Genomic DNA, 15746 nt, shown 5'->3' with positions numbered 1-15746 from the left:
TCACAAAAGACATACTAACATTTAGAAGAAATAATAACAAAGCAGCTAGAATGCATGAGGACATTAAGAGAAGAAATGGCCCCTCTGGGTGGTTCAGTGGGTTAAGCATCTGCCTTCTGCTCAGGTCGTGATCCTAGGATCCTGGGATGGAGCCTCACCTGCAGGGAGCCTGCTTCTCCCTCTCCCTCTGCCCCTCCTCCTGCTCGTGCTCTATCTCTCAAATAAATAAATAAAATCTTTAAAAAAAGAAAAGAGAGAAGAAGAAACTGTACTAGGTTAGGCAAAGTGGATTGAGGAGGCTGAATCTTGTGGTTAAAAGCAGAAGAGCCTCTGGAGTCCAAGCTCGATCTGAATACGGGGTCTGCTACTTAGGACGCCTTGAACACACTGTTTAACCTCCCTGAGCCCCATTTGTAAAATGAGGATAAGAGTGACTACCTCATGGGATGTTGTGAAGTTTAAATGAGATAATGTATTTTTATTTTTTATTTATTTAAAAAAATTTTTTAAAAGATTTTATTTATTTGACAGAGAGACAGCTGGAGAGAGAACAGAAGAAAGCGGAGTAGGAGAGGGAGAAGCAGGCCTCCCACTGAGCTGGGAGCCTGATGAGGGCTGAACCCAGGACCCTGGGATCATGACCTAGTCAAAGGCAGATGCTTAATGATTGAGCCACCCAGGAACCCTGAGATAATGTTTGGCTAGCACATAGCTTAGCATAGGTTTTAATATGCTAACTACTTTTCAAAATTATTACAATCATAAGATTAATCAAGAAAACTACACTTCTAGTTTCCTAAGACTATTCTGAAAAAAAGGGGAAAAATCTCAATTTTTTAAGAATGAAAAAGAGGCCTATTTTTTTTTTTTTTACAGAGAGAGATGACAAGTAGGCAGAGAGGCAGGCAGAGAGAGAGAAAGGAGGAAACAGGCTCTCTGCTGAGCAGAGAGCCCGATGCGGGACTCGATCCCAGGACCCTGAGATCATGACCTGAGCCAAAGGCAGCGGCTTAACCCACTGAGCCACCCAGGCGCCCCTATTTTCTATAAATGAAATGCTCTCTTCCTCTCAGCCAATTGTTATTAAGTCCCAGCTCCTTCAAGTCCCAGTTCCTTCATGAAAAGTATCCTAATGATTCAATCTACAATGACCAAAATAATCTTTTAACTGTACCACTTCGAGTATTTTATAATAAAGTCTTACTCTACCTTAATAAAACATACTGTTAAATATTTTCCCATTGCCTTTTTAACCAAATGTTTTATATTTCATCCTGTTTCATTAATCAGGTAAATAATTTTTCAATCAAATATTACAACTTTTATCCTTTTTTGGAATAAAAATTGCTTAGTACAGGGTGAGGTACATAAAAAGTTCTGCTTGTTTGATTTTGAATGTTTATACTTATGGAAATACAAAAAAGACGAGCTGGAAAAATTACTTCAAGTGAAACATTTAATTTTTAAATTCTTAAGTGTTTAAAGGGAAAAATGGCTTTAATAACTAACTTTTCTTACTTAAAAAAATAGGAGAAAGTATCGTTAGAAGAAAAAGGGGATTTTTGGAAGATGTTTTAAAATAATTTCTAAAAATGAAAACAGAACAGCTATGTATATTAAAAAAAACCCCATGGAACCTAACTACAATATGTCTAAGAGCAAAGGTACAACAAGGGTTACCTAATTCATGAACCTAATTAGTTAATGTGTAACATTTACTGAAAAAGAAAGAGACATTCACAAGTACATAAAATGGTTAAGTGGGAATTCAAAACATTTATAAGAGTCTATTTCTAGTCTGTAGCACTCAGTGTTCCACTAGATATGCTGCATTTATTAACTTGTACTGAATACAAGGTTTCAATACCAGCTATTTTTGTGTTTTGTTTTGTTTTTAATAACTACAACAATGGCCTGGAACTGCCTAATGTGGTCTGAATCTAATTAAGGAGGACCGTAACATTATCCATTGCAATCATTCTCAAAACACTAAGAATACTATGGAAATACCACCTGCATATTTCCTTCTCTTAAGAATGATTTAGTTGTAACTCATTTTCTTGAAAATCTGAAGAATGCTTAGATTAAACCATGTGTACTTCCCAAGTGGGACACGCTTCCAAAGCTTTGTGTAAGTTTTTTCAATATCATATGTGGTTAGAATTCACATTATGCAGACTTATTTCATTCGAGATTATTTTACACAAAACAAAATCATTCTGATAATACAAAAATTGTGAGGACAGTGGCCTGTTCACATATGTCATCTACAAGATGGTATCAATGGTACAGTAATTTAGGATATGAAGCTGGAGCCATACCCTCAGCTCAAGTTCCAGCTCCTTGTCCAAGCTCTTGCATGCTCTCTGTGTGTCTTGGCTACGCACCTGGTAAAATAGGTATAATAAAAGTACGTACAGAAGGGCTGCTGTGAGGGGCGCCTGGGTGGCTTGGTTGGCTGAGTGTCCACTTTCAGCTATGGTGGGTCATGATCCCAGGGTCCTGGGGTCAAGCTCTGAGTCAGGCTCCCTGCTCAGCTGGGAGTCTGCTTCTCCCTCCTCGTGTGTGTGCCCATGCTCTCTCGCTCTCTAGCTCTCACTCTGTCTCAAATAAATAAATAAAATCTTAAGGAAAAAAAGCAGTGCTGTGAGAATTAAATGAGGCATTACATAGAGAACTGAGAACAGTGCCCGGCACGTAGTAATTACATGTTCATAATGTCAGCTATTGCAAAAGATACGATTTAAAATGTTAATCTCAATGAATCTTCAAGAATACATTTACTGAGAGGGCACCTGGGTGGCTCAGTCAGTTGAGCCTTTGACTCTTGGTTTTGGCTCAGGTCTTGGTCGCTTGAGATCAAGTCCCACTCAGGCTGCGTGCTGAGTGGGGAATCAGCTTGGGATTCTCTCTCTCCTTCTCTCTCTGTGCCTCCCCCACGGCTTGCACACGCGTGTGTGTGTGCACATTCACTCTTTCTCTAATAAATAAATCTCTCCAAGAAAAGAATACATCTACTGAAGAAAATATATGTCCCAGACTAGAACTCATTTCTTCATCCAGTTTCTCCCCACAACATGAATGTAGCTAAATGCATGCAATTAAGTGGAAGCTTTTTTCTTTCTTTTCATTTTCTAATTGATAATTCTGTAAAGCAGTACTAAAACCCAACAGTATTACTGTCTACTGCTACATACAGAGATGACTCCTACCTCAGAAAGTAAGAACTGGAAGAGTTTTAAAAAAAATTGGAGACTCTTACTCTCAAACAATCCCTACCTGGCACTGTATTTGGTAAAAACACTGTATTTGCCCATCTGTGGGGGCAAATACCTTATTATGGATGGGCACATTTGTTCTAGAGGATTTATTCAGTGTTATCAACGTTCTAGATGCATCTCATTCAACCAAAACCAAATCAAAGAACTAACTGTCATACTTACCCGGAATCTAACAAATAATCTTTTGAGCTGAAATTAACCTAAGAATGACACATTTCTAAAAACATTGTAAAAATCGATTTAATAATATCACTTGATAAGAATTTTAACTTGGCATCTGTAAGCCTCATGAAATTACGTAGAAAAGTGTGTGTGTGTGTGTGTGTGTGTGTGCGCGCGCGCGCATTTTTCTAGGAAGGTCGTCCAGTGTTTTCAACAGACCCTAAAAAGGGAGTGGAATGTCATCAAGTTAAGGATCACTGCTCCTTACAGTTACAAATTTCTTTGTTATTACGTTATTCGTTTCCAAAAAGAACCTGCTTATGTAAAAGCAAATGCACTGCGACCTCGCATTCCCGAAGTAACTTCTGAGAACACGACTTCACAACTGCGAATCCACTCCGCTATCAGCTCGGGGCTGCGGACCTTCCCGGGGCGTCCCAGAGAGCCCGGAGGGAGCCCGGAAACCGCGCGGACTTCGGCCCCCGCACGGGTCAGCACGGAAGACCCGGGACGGCTGGTGAAGACCCGGCCTCTCCCTCTCGACCCGACGCAGATGCGAGCCGCGACCAAGACAGCGGAGCCGCAGGACCGACGGCGGGAAGGGACGGCCGAGGAGACCCCGCAGCCCGTCGCGCCACCGCGGGGGCCGAAGCTCGCGGCGCCCACACGCCCCTGCCACCCTATGGCTCGCCGGGCTCCTGCCCTCGGGATGACCGCCGAGGAAGACCGACCGCACGCAGCGGCTTTCCGCGAGGCGCGGGCGGACACCGGCGACCACCCGCGAGGCGTCCGGTCCCGGCTCCGTGACAGCGGCCGGCGCTCCGCCACCGCGAGCCTTCACGCCCGGCAACGCTTCAGATCCGACAAATCCTCACAGAGGCAACCCAAGCGATCCCGGGGCTCGCTCCCTTCCCTCCCCGGGGCCCGCACCTCCCTGCGCGCGAGGGTGCGCGGGCGTCTAACCCAGACCCCGGTGCCGCCCCGGCAGGACGCCCCGTCGAAGCCCCAGGGGGGCGCCCGCTCCGCGGTGGAAACGCCGGCGGATGTGGATCGCCGCGATCCCCGAGGCAGCCGAGACGCCAGGCGAGGTCCCGACGGGCCCGAACCGAGGAGCAGGGGCGCGTCGCCACCACAGACCGGGCCGCAGGCTGGCGGCGACCGGCGGGGACAGACGCCGCGCTCCCCGCCCTCGCCTGTGCTCTACCGCAAGGCCCGAAGGCCGGCGAAGGCCGGGGGTGGGGGAGAGAGACGGACACACCTGGCGGGGACCCTCGGCGACCGGCTCCCGTGTCCGCGCGACGCCCGTCGGACTCTCCCAGCCTTCGCCAACGCCCCTCCTCCCGCCCCAGGGCCACCTCCACGTTCCGCTCCAACGTGGCAGCCGCAGCCCCTCCCCGCCGCCGGCCGGCGCTTCCGGGAGCGACGCCTCGCCCCGCCCACTCCGGCGCGCGGCCCGCTGCCGCACTTCCGGGAGCGACGCCTCGCCCCGCCTACCCCGGCGCGTGGCCCGCTGCTTCACTTCCGGGAGCGGCGGCGAGCGGAGGCTGAGTCCGGTTGCGCGTGAGGGTGGCGGGGGCCGGCGGGGCTGGCGACCGGCAGTGAGGGGCGGCGTGCGGGGCGAGGATGCGGTGAGCTGCGGGGAGGAGCCGTCTCTTCGGAGAGCGGCGGAGGCCCGCAGGGACGCCACGTAGCGTTAGTGCCGGGGACGCCGCAGCGCCGGCCGAGTCACGCGGAGGTCGTGCCACAGGCCCTAACGGCCGCAACGAGTGTGACCGGCTTCGTAGGATGTCCCGGTTGGTTCTCGGCATCGCCTTTGAGAACTTCCTTCAAGCCGAACGGCCTGGCCAGAGTCGGCTGTGAGGGCGCCGCACGGCTCGGGTCGCGGGGCCCGGGGCGGACCCCGGTCGGGCTCGCGGCGCTGCGGGAGTCGGCGTCTCCCTCCGTCTCCCTCCGCCCGTGCTTGCTGACGCGGCGGACGTGCTGCCCTGTTACTCCGAAGGGGCGCGGAGGGGTCAGGCGGGCCGGACTGCACCGCTGGTGCCGCTGGAGACCTGAGGTCCGCCGCAGCCCGGGCACCGACGGCGCGTGCTGCCTGCGTGTCGCTCGCCCTAAAGTTGTTTTTGCAGCAAAGGAAGTAAAACCAGAAGAAAAGCGCTTCGTCGACGGTCAGAACCCGGACGGACCGGGTCGGCCCACTGCTAGAGCAGCTCTGTTACACGGACCCGCCCTCAGGCCTTCCCTAAAGCGCCTCCACTTCTAAGTACTGGAGAGCAGGGGTTTTGCACTCCGCCTGCACTCCTTGCAACACCCTTTTAATTTGAAAAGCCGGGTTTCTTTTTCGGGGACACAAACAGGGTAAACGAATTACTTGGGTTACGGTAGCTGACTTCCGGTCTTCTGCAAAGCCGGTTTTGCCTACAGCTGCGCTTATCTAGAGGAGCCTGTAAAAAATTAGACTTAAAAAAAAAATCCGACTTTAAAGGGGGCCCATCATTGGAGTCAACAGGAAATACCAAAACCACTACCTGGAATTGCACACCGGCATGGAGAACGGGTTCGTCTGAACCGCCTTACTAAAATCCAGGGATGCAAGCCGTGGTTACACGCTTTGGTATCCCTTGAGGTACGTGTTCCTGTTGCACAAGTCGAGCCATAAAGCTCCCTGCTCCCACCCCGTTTTGTAGACTGGAGGTAAACAAGGCCCTTCGTGAAGTACGTCTCATGACTGGAACAGAGCCCCTTCCAGTGACTCGCATAGGGTCAGTGGTGGTTTTCATGCCACAGAAACGCTCACAGTCTGCAAAGCCCGAAGTATTTACGGTATGGCCCTTTACAAGCAAAGTCTGTAACACCTATTCCATTAGGGGATTTTACCTAAAACGGATCAACATTCAAAATCGAAGTATGGGACATACAGAATTATAAATTTAATAGCCTCAACATAGCATACAAAGGCAGTATGAAAAATGTTGATCATAACGGATAATCCTAAAGGTAAAGAATATTTCTTTCTAGGCTAAATCTTGATCTGCTTAAATACAGAGTTCCTAGCTCTTAAATGCAGGGAGTTCTGTGGACTGTGAAACTCAAACTGCAAAGCAGCCAATCTATGGGATTAATAGTCTTGATTGTTCTGTAACCTAAGATTTATCCAAACATCATAAACTTTCTTGATGTTGGTTGTAAATATAAAAATTATTGAAAACAGAAACATTGAAAATTATAGCGTTTTATTTATAGGAAAGTCTCAGGAGAAGTTTGAATAGTGCTTGCTTTCTCATGTAATTTACAATATGGAACAAGCATCTTCTCTACACTTTGGCAAACTGTCATACTCTGAGTTTGGATCGGCTTCTAAAATTTAATCCCTTACGCATTCAATGTCATGAAATATCTGAGAACTCCTTTAATGTGGTTTTTTCACCCACATCACTTGCTCTGAAACATACTCTTCCTTTACAAGACACAAATGCTTTTCTTCTTTATTTTTTTTTTTAAGATTTATTTATTTATTTGACAGAGAGAGAGAGATCACGAGTAGGCACAGAGGCAGGCAGAGAGAGGAGGAGGAAGCAGGCTCCCTGCTGAGCAGAGAGCCCCATGCGGGACTCAATCCCAGGACTCCGAGATCATGACCTGAGCCGAAGGCAGCGGCTTAACCCACTGAGCCACCCAGGCACCCTGCTTTTCTTCTTTATTATGATGTTCACCTTCACTAAATTCTTCGGGTTGTGTCTCTAGAACTGCTTGAATGGTACGAGTGTCAACATTCCCACGGTCAACTATATCTTCCAGGAACTCCTTTTACATTATAGCCAAACCCTGTGAAGTTTTCAGTCTTTTTTTTTTTTTTTCCTTCAAACACAATAGTCTTATACTGGGCAAAGCAAGGACTGCCTATGACTCTTGGAATAATGGTGCAAATTTCACAGTAGTAACCATATCTGAACTTGCAGCTTTGCCAGATAGCGGAAGGTTAATCAATTCATGCCAACTCTGGAAGCGATGGAACCAGCCTGTATGGACAGTAAAATGTTTTTTTTTAGTCTTCTTTTAGCTACCATTTTCCTTCAGTGCAGCAACTAACACTTTGGCTTGAATGCTAGCCATAGTGCTTGGGATTGTTTACTAGAGCCCTCAGTTGAAAGTAGAAGCAAACACTCCATTTCGACCATACATGGCTTTCTGTTCCTAGCACAATTTAAACTAAAACATGTTGAAGCAACTCTCCCTTAAAGTTCTTGTTTTTGTTTGTTTTTTTTAATTTATTTAGTTGACACAAAGCTCACAAGTAGGCAGAGAAGCAAGCAGAGAGAGAGGAGGAAGCAGGCTCCCCCAGGACCCTGAGATCATGACCTGAGTTGAAGGCAGAGGCTTAACCCACTGAGCCACCCAGGTGCCCCAAAGTTCTTATTTCATTGAACTTTTAAAAAAGATGGTTCATACTACAGGCTCATGTCAGCCCAGGTCTCATCTTCGCTCTGCTGTCACCATTTTCCAATCTTCTAATGACGTCCAATGTCACTTCCAGCGTTTCCAATTTTTGTCTCTTTGCTGCCCTATCATCTTTATTGACCAATTCCCTCTTTGGTGATCCATTTTTGTAAAATGTTGGGGAGTTTACCACTGGGAAATAGGCAACACAACTACATGCTTTACTCTTTGTGAACTGATAAATGTTCAGTGATCAATGATCACTGACCAACAGACTTCTGAAAGAAGTGATTATAAGTGGTTACTGACCATCTTTTATATATATAATCATTGGTGGAATAAAGAGCTTCAGAAAAGCTTATGCAACAATTTGGTTACTATCGTAGTAACTGAAATTTCAACCATGTTGTAGGGGAATTGGTGTTACTTCACTGTAAAAACTGATCTTCATGCATACTGGAACGGTGCAAAGTAAAGACTACCTGTATCTAAAAAGAAAAACTTGTATTAGTTCACAAAATAGTCAACTTTTAAACCAATTTAACTACTAGCCAAACATAACCCTAGATCAAAATAAAAAACTGAAGGTTTTCTCAAAGGAATGTTAGCTCCAGACTGAATTACTCACTGGAGCTAGAAAAATGTTTGGAGACAATGCAATATATAATTCTTCATATTAGGGTTTGCAGACAGTCCAAAGACATCCTTTTGAGAATTTAGGCCCCCTCCCTCATTTCAATAATGTTGAGGTTTGCAAAAGAGTAAAGATCTGGACAAATCTACTATTGTCCTGACTGTGTAACTTTACAGTCATCACAGGCACCAGACTGTGTGTTTACAACTTATTCCGTACCATTCAGCAGACACCATGTTTACTCCTGTAACAACATCCATCCCATTAAGGTTTTAGTTTTGTTTCTGATACACTTACTTTGTACATCTTTTCATTAAGGCATATAAACAAAAAGCTTTTCACCAACTTTTATGTCTGTAGAAATAAAAAATGCATGTGAATCAACTTTGAGTATTTGCAAACATTCTTCTCCTTTATATTTTTCTATTTCTTGGATTTGAAACACCCCACCACAACATGCCTGAGAGATTAATCTGGTATTAGATTTGAGATTTCCAGCTTTTGACTACCTATCTATTCTTGAATAAAGCTTAAATTACAGGATGGCCATTCATTAGCATATCAAAGATCATTTATAGAACATCCAAAAGTTCAGCAAATTTAATCCCTGCAATATATGATTTCCAAGAATTTCAGGGGCTGGGGCGCCTGGGTGGCTCAGTGGGTTAAAACCTCTACCTTCAGCTCAGGTCCTAGGATCGAGCCCTACATCAGGTTCTCTGCTCAGCAGGGAGCTTGCTTCCTCCTCTCTCTCTGCCTCTCTGCCTGCTTGTGATCTCTGTCTGTCAAATAAATAAAATAAATAAATAAAAGAATTTCAGGGGCTGACTTCCATTATTATTATTATTTTTAAAAGATTTTATTTATTTATTTGACAGAGAGAGATTACAAGTAGGCAGAGAGGCAGGCAGAGAGAGAGAGAGGAGGAAGCAGGCTCCCCGCTGAGCAGAGCCCGATGCGGGACTCGATCCCAGGACCCTGAGATCATGACCTGAGCCGAAGGCAGCGGCTTAACCCACTGAGCCACCCAGGCGCCCTCCATTATTATTTTTGAGAAAAGATGATCATGAAGGTTAAAAGTCCTGATCCCAGTCACCCAATTGCCAATCCTGAATCAAATCTACTGACTAGAAAATTGTATTATTTTTCAAAGGTGAAATAAGGAAAAAAATTTAAGTATAATACCCATATTATGCTCAAATATCCACTGTTACCTGATACCTGATTTTGTTCTTTTATCAAAACTAACAAATTAATAAACCTCTTACCTTCTCTATAAACGTTCACATTTATCAGATGAATCTGACAAAACGATGTTAAGAAAAACACCCTTCAATTTCATTCCTAAAAGGGAAAGCACTAATAAGTAATTCAACACACAGAAACTACATCCCATCTATACTTTCCTTCCTCCCACTACGATTTTTTTTCCGTATGTCCTCATCCACATACATTAATCACAACAAATCATGATGTGAACAGCAGTGGAAAAAGTTTAATCATTGGACATTTGTATTTTTTTCCTATTTTCAGCTTAAGCTTTAATCATAAGGTTTTCATGATTTAGCCCCTTTTAAAGAACACACAATAAATGCACATTTCTATAAATTTGAATTCTCAATAAACAGGTTAAGACCTCCAATTTTACTATGATTGGGGAAAAAAACTCATACCAAAGATAATTTCAAGGATGTTATTTACCTACTTTGCATAGATTACCTTATGCTAACTTAGAAATATATTCTCAACATTAAGCTTGCCAAGGAAAGGCCAATCATAGCTTAATACAAATACATTCCAAAACTGGTTACATCTTTATATGTAATGCTTTTTGTTATTTGACAATATCTCCAATCATTAGAAGCATGTGAGCTTTAAAGGAAAAGGGGGAGAATTGTCCCCTCCTAACAACTTTTAAGCAGTGATAAAGGGAAAAGGCTCAAAAGATTAAAATCTTGAGCCCTAATTAGAAATCTGCCAATAATGGGGATTCTGACTGCTTGGTAAAGTCCATATTTTGCTCATTAAGAGGGACAGAAGACCATGGAGGCAGCAGAGCAACAGAAAGGAAGTATGGGGCGCCTGGGTACTTCAGTCCGTTTTAAGTGTCTGATGCTTGATCTCTCAGCTCAGGTCTTGATCTCAAGGTCCTGGGATCAACGCCCAGCATGGAACCTACTTAGAAAAGAAAGAAAAGTATACTCACCATAGTGGATAAATATCTAGCTTTTGAGGAAAAGGACAAATTGCTTTAAAGCTGCTGCAGCATATTTGTACCTTCATTCCATCCTATGTCAAATATTTGAGTAAGTACCTTTAAGTATTTGTGGACTACATTCCTTGAAAAACTTAAAACAGGAATTTCCACTAAGTCAGTGTGCACTGCAGGCAAAATAGCACAGGTACTTCTATATACAGTCTACCTCCAGCTTCTCCAACCACTTCCACCTAGAAGAACTGGGAAAGGGGAAATGGGTCCAAAAAATATATATGATCAAGGCAGAGTATTCTAGCTATAAAATGAGCTTTCTTATACACTCCCTAGAAAACTTCAAAAAAGACTATAGCATCATTTATGGAACTGATATATTCACCAGCAAGAAACTGTGCACCTTAGAAAAAAGAGAGCACATTTGGATCCATATTCTCATACTTCTAATTATCTGGCCTGAGGGTCAAATACTAAACTCTTGACTCAACAAACTGAAGCAATTAAAAAAAAAAAAAGAGTCAGATGTGGTAGTCAACCTCCAGGAGGATCCCCAACATTCTCCGACCCTTGGTATTCACATCCCTGTATGTGCCCACCTACATGTTGTCTTGGCATTTCTTTCTTAGATCACTGCTTCTGGTGGAAGCCAGCTGTCACGTTGTGGGGACACTCAGGCAGCCTATGTTCACACGGTGAAGAACTGGTCTTTAGCCAAGAGCCATCAAGGAACTGAGACTTGCCAAGTGAGAATCAAGAACACTGATGTCTCTCCACTCTCAGATAAGCATTTGCTATTGTAAACTACTAAGTTTTAGGTAATCTTTACACAGCAATAAATAATACAGAAGACCACAGTCCATATACAAAAAGTAAAATGTAGGAGGTACCTCGGTGGCTAGCTCTTGATTTTGGCCTGGGTCATGATCTTGGGGTCCTGGGACGGAGCCCTGTATTGGGCTCCCTGCTCAGTTCTTCCTCTCCCTCTGCCTCCCCCACTTCCTGCCACTTGCTCACATGCTTTCTCTCTCGAAAATAAAATCTTTTATTTTATTTATTTATTAGAGAAAAAGCACACAGGAGAGAGAAGTATGAGAAGGAGAGAGTTCAGGAGCAGGGGAAGAGGGAGAAGCCGACTTTCCATTGAGCAGGTAGCCCAACAACGGGCTCAATCCCAGCACCCTTGGGGAAAGGATCAGATTTAGAATAGTTTTTTATAGTTGGCCACCAATAATTTCAAAACCCCAAGGCTCTCTGAACTGAAAAGATGAAAAATCAGCAAGAGTTTCAGTTAACTAGAAATACATTTTAATGTATGAGAGAGCATTAAGGGTTCTGGAACTACTTAAGAATCTGAAAAAAGGGTAGATGTTTAATAAGGAAGATACCAGTCCTAGAAAGCAAAAAGTCTATTTGCTTTCAAGGTACTTAGAGGTGGTTCAGTTCATTAAGCCTTTGCCTTCAGGTTAAAGCCTCTGCCTTTCGCTCAGGTCATGATCCTGGAGTCCTGGGTTCGAGCCCCGCATAGGGTTCCCTGCTCAGCAGGGAACCTGCTTCCCTCTCTCTCTGCGTGCTGCTCTGTCTACTTATGATCTCTCTCTCTCTAATAAATAAATAAAAAATCTTAAAAAAAAATAAAATGAATGTGAATATTTAAAAAAAAAAAAGCCTTTGCCTTCAGGATCTCGGTCCTGGGATTGAGCTCCGCCTCCAGACTCCTTGCTTAGCGGGCGCCTGCTTCTCCCTTTGCAGGAGGAATGGGGGCGGTGGGCTTCTTCTACAATCAAGGAGCATTCTCTAGCAGCTCCTCCCCCAAATTTAAAAAAAAAAGTCTATCTGGTTTAATGTTTGTGAGAAACAGTGTTTATAAAAACCAAAACTGTGTGTGTAAAATGCTTAGCACAATGCCTGACATGTAATGGTTCAATAACCATTAGCTGTTATTTTTCCCCCCCAAGCTACCGAATCAATGAGACTCTGTGACAGGAAATTATATTTTACCAAAGCCTTCATAAATCTTTCATTGGACAATCCTCTATTTCCAACTCAGTACTATTGTTCCAGGAACACTTAGTACATTTAAAACAGAAGGGGCGCTTATTTAAAACAGATAGCAGTCGTTAAGTGTTTGCCTTCAGCTTGGGTTATGATCCCAGAGTCCTGGGATCAAGCCTCCTGTGTCAGGATCCCTGCTCGGCGGGAAGCCCACTTCTCCCTCTCCCACTGCTCCTGCTTGTATTCCCTCTCTCATTATGTCTTTGCTAAATAAATAAATAAAATCTTAATAAATAAATAAGTAAATAAAACAAAGATACATACTGATATGCTACCTCCCCTGTATATGTGGAGTAATCACCTTGCAAGGCCCAGGAATCTTTTTCCAACATCTCCAAGAATGTTAATTCCTGAAAAGAAGTATTTTCTTTTAAATTGTATTGCATAAATGGTTAATGCCTTTGGCAGTAACATCTTTTAATACAGCTTACATATCCTCATTTACATATGCAATAATCACAACAGTTCATTATGTGAACAGCAGTGAAAAGGTTTAATCACTGGATATGAAGTTACTGAAGGAAGCAAAGATAATAAAATGATCAAACTGAGAACCTCAATGTCACCAGTAAAATAGCAACAAAAATGTAAAAGTTAAACTAAATATAAAGAACATAAATACAACTCAAAAAAATTATGCATTTACAAAGGACTGCACATTTCCCTATCCAGAAGTACACTAAGAATACCTAGGGCAGTGACCCCGCATGGTTCCCATAAAGTGAATTTTTAATCAGTCTACACCATTAAAGTAAATCTGTTTTGCAGCACTGTAGTGTTCAGTAACTCGTTTGTAATTAATAATTACAAGAATGCCTTCAGAATAATATGAGTGTCACAGTTTTATCTTTCCTAGAAGGACCACAACATCTGAAATCCAATTAAGCAGAAAGAAAAGCCCTCTTTTCTTCCAGACTGTGATGCTGAACTGGCAGCAGGGGTACTTTCAACTCTAAATTAGTAAAAAATGAGAGCCTCTACCTGCCCTCCAGCGCTCAACAGGTAATACCATTTAGCAGCCCACTGTAACTCAGAGCTCCACTTCCTTTCTGCAATGTCTAGAACCCACCAGGCTCGTTCTTCTGTTCTAATATAACCTACAGCAGTCTCCACGTAAATTACCTTTGAGGGCACAGGAGGAGGGCATAGGAGCACTTCCCCAGGTACTGATCACTATTTCAGAGAATACCAAATTACACAGATTTTGAGTAGTCAATGTTAACCTTCTTTTTTCCCTGTAAGTATGGCTTCTTTCAGATGCACAATTTTTCTGAACATGAGGTATTTTTCACGAACATATATGAAGTTATAGAAGAAACATTCACTATCTATTTGCGTGTCAGAGACTGTAAAGACAAATTCACCTTAGACATTGTTTCTACACTCTAGGAGCATCCTCTAGCAAGTTCCCTACAAACCCCAAGTCCTTAAAAATTGGGCAACTAGGGGCACCTGGGTGGCTCAGTGGGTTAAGCCTCTACCTTCAGCTCAGGTCATGATCTCAGGGTCCTGGGATCGAGCCCCACATCAGGTTCTCTGCTCAGCAGGGAGCCTGCTTCCTCCTCTCTCTCTGCCTGCCTCTCTGCCTACTTGTGATCTCTCTGTCAAATAAATAAATAAAATCTTAAAAAAAAAAAAGTATGCAAAAATAAATAGGGCATGGTGAATGGTCAGCCTTAAATAGTTCAGTAAATTGATACTAACTACAAAGTGAGTTGACAATATCCTTATAAAGCTTTATGATATATCTTTTTCACTAAGCATTTTCCAGTTTAAGAATCCACCTTTGGAGCGCCTGGGTGGCTCAGTGGGTGAAGCCTCTGCCTTCGGCTCAGGTCATGATCTCAGGGTCCTGGAATCAGCCCCGCATCGGGCTCTCTGCTCAGCAGGGAGCCTGCTTCCCCCCTCTCTCTGCCTGCCTCTCTGCCTACTTGTGATCTCTGTCTGTCAAATGAATAAATAAAATCTTTTAAAAAAAAGTAATAGAAAACTGTTATTTATCTCTACTTAGCCTTATTTGGGGTCTTAATTGGTTGAGTACTAGAAAAATTCCTAATAGTCTAACAAACTGAAGGTGAATTAAACCCAGGTCCTACCCTTTGCACAATTTGGATTTGGATCAATTTTCCCCAAATTCAGAAGTATCCTTAGGCCACGTGACTTCAAAAGCTGTTCATTTCGTTCAGACAAATAGGAGCATATTGTAATGGAAAAGCAGACGCGAGTAATACCTTTTTGGCCGGAACCTGGACTAAGCAAAGAAGAAGGGGGGAAAGAAGCAATCTGGCCTGGAAGTGTTGCAGTCACTCTCGCCTGCTGGAGAAGCAAATGAGAACAAATTGAATAAAAAGCACAAACAGGTCCGTCTCCTTAACGGGGCTGCAGCGTTCAGCAGCGAGAAGGCACCGAGTAGGCTCAGCCCTCAGACCCGACGTGGACGACGCCCCACTTCGGACCTGGGGTGAGCACCGCAGCCTCACCCCCTCCCCACGACGCACGAGACCTCGCTGCAAGGCCTTCGCGCCCCTCGAGCCATCCGCGGTGCCCCCCGTCCCAGCCGCCGGTTCACGGTCCCCTCCCTCCTGTCCTCCCGTACCGCGGCCGAGTCCCCGCCACACCGGGCCCCAAGGGCCTCACCCGGCTTCCGTCAACCCCCACAGGGGCGAGGGGTCTCCGGAGAAGGGGTCGTTGAAGTGAAGCCGACGTGTCCGCACCGCACCGTCATTCCATCTCCTCCGGGTCCCCGATCTCGGGCCAGGCACACCCGCAGCTCCTCCACATCAACTACCTAACGGATCGCAAGGAGCCGCTCCGCCTCTCGGGGGTCGCTGACGTGGGGCCCGATTCCGTGTCCGCGTCTCCAGAGCGCAGCGCTCTCCCCCCTCCCCCTCCGGGAGCTTCTGCGTTCGCGCCCGGGCCCTATCCGCGTGCTCCCGGATTCGCCTCGGTTTCGCCCTTGCCTCTTCGCTCC

General features: G+C 44.7%; 2 protein-coding genes and 1 long non-coding RNA gene across 13 annotated transcripts in view; 1 reads left to right on the top strand and 2 right to left on the bottom strand.

The window, feature by feature from the left end:
• Positions 1-4812, bottom strand: part of SEC31A (SEC31 homolog A, COPII coat complex component) — an 81887-nt gene extending 77075 nt beyond the window's left edge. For 7 of the 11 annotated variants that reach the window (XM_044224689.1, XM_044224690.1, XM_044224691.1 and 4 more), the window contains exon 1: positions 4702-4812. The gene's annotated coding sequence lies outside the window, so the exon portion shown is untranslated. The remainder of the gene's footprint in view (positions 1-4701) is intronic. The other 4 variants (XM_044224695.1, XM_044224696.1, XM_044224699.1 and 1 more) reach the window with 1 other exon arrangement.
• Positions 3997-5007, top strand: LOC122889706 (proline-rich protein 2-like). Its single transcript, XM_044225069.1, has one exon. It carries the CDS (start codon positions 3997-3999, stop codon positions 5005-5007), a length of 1011 nt encoding a protein of 336 aa, XP_044081004.1.
• A 3179-nt stretch (positions 5008-8186) lies between these two features.
• Positions 8187-11651, bottom strand: LOC122890107. Its single transcript, XR_006381057.1, has 3 exons — positions 9780-11651; positions 8809-8865; positions 8187-8365 (listed from the first exon to the last, which is right to left on the bottom strand). It is a non-coding gene; the product is annotated as an uncharacterized LOC122890107 (long non-coding RNA).
• Between the last annotated feature and the right edge of the window lie 4095 nt (positions 11652-15746).

Source organism: Neovison vison, chromosome 11 (genome assembly GCF_020171115.1).
Source record: "Neovison vison isolate M4711 chromosome 11, ASM_NN_V1, whole genome shotgun sequence".
Taxonomy (NCBI): domain Eukaryota; kingdom Metazoa; phylum Chordata; class Mammalia; order Carnivora; family Mustelidae; genus Neogale; species Neogale vison.
The sequence above is the reverse complement of the archived record's forward strand: the minus strand, read 5'-3'. Positions and strand labels throughout refer to the sequence as shown.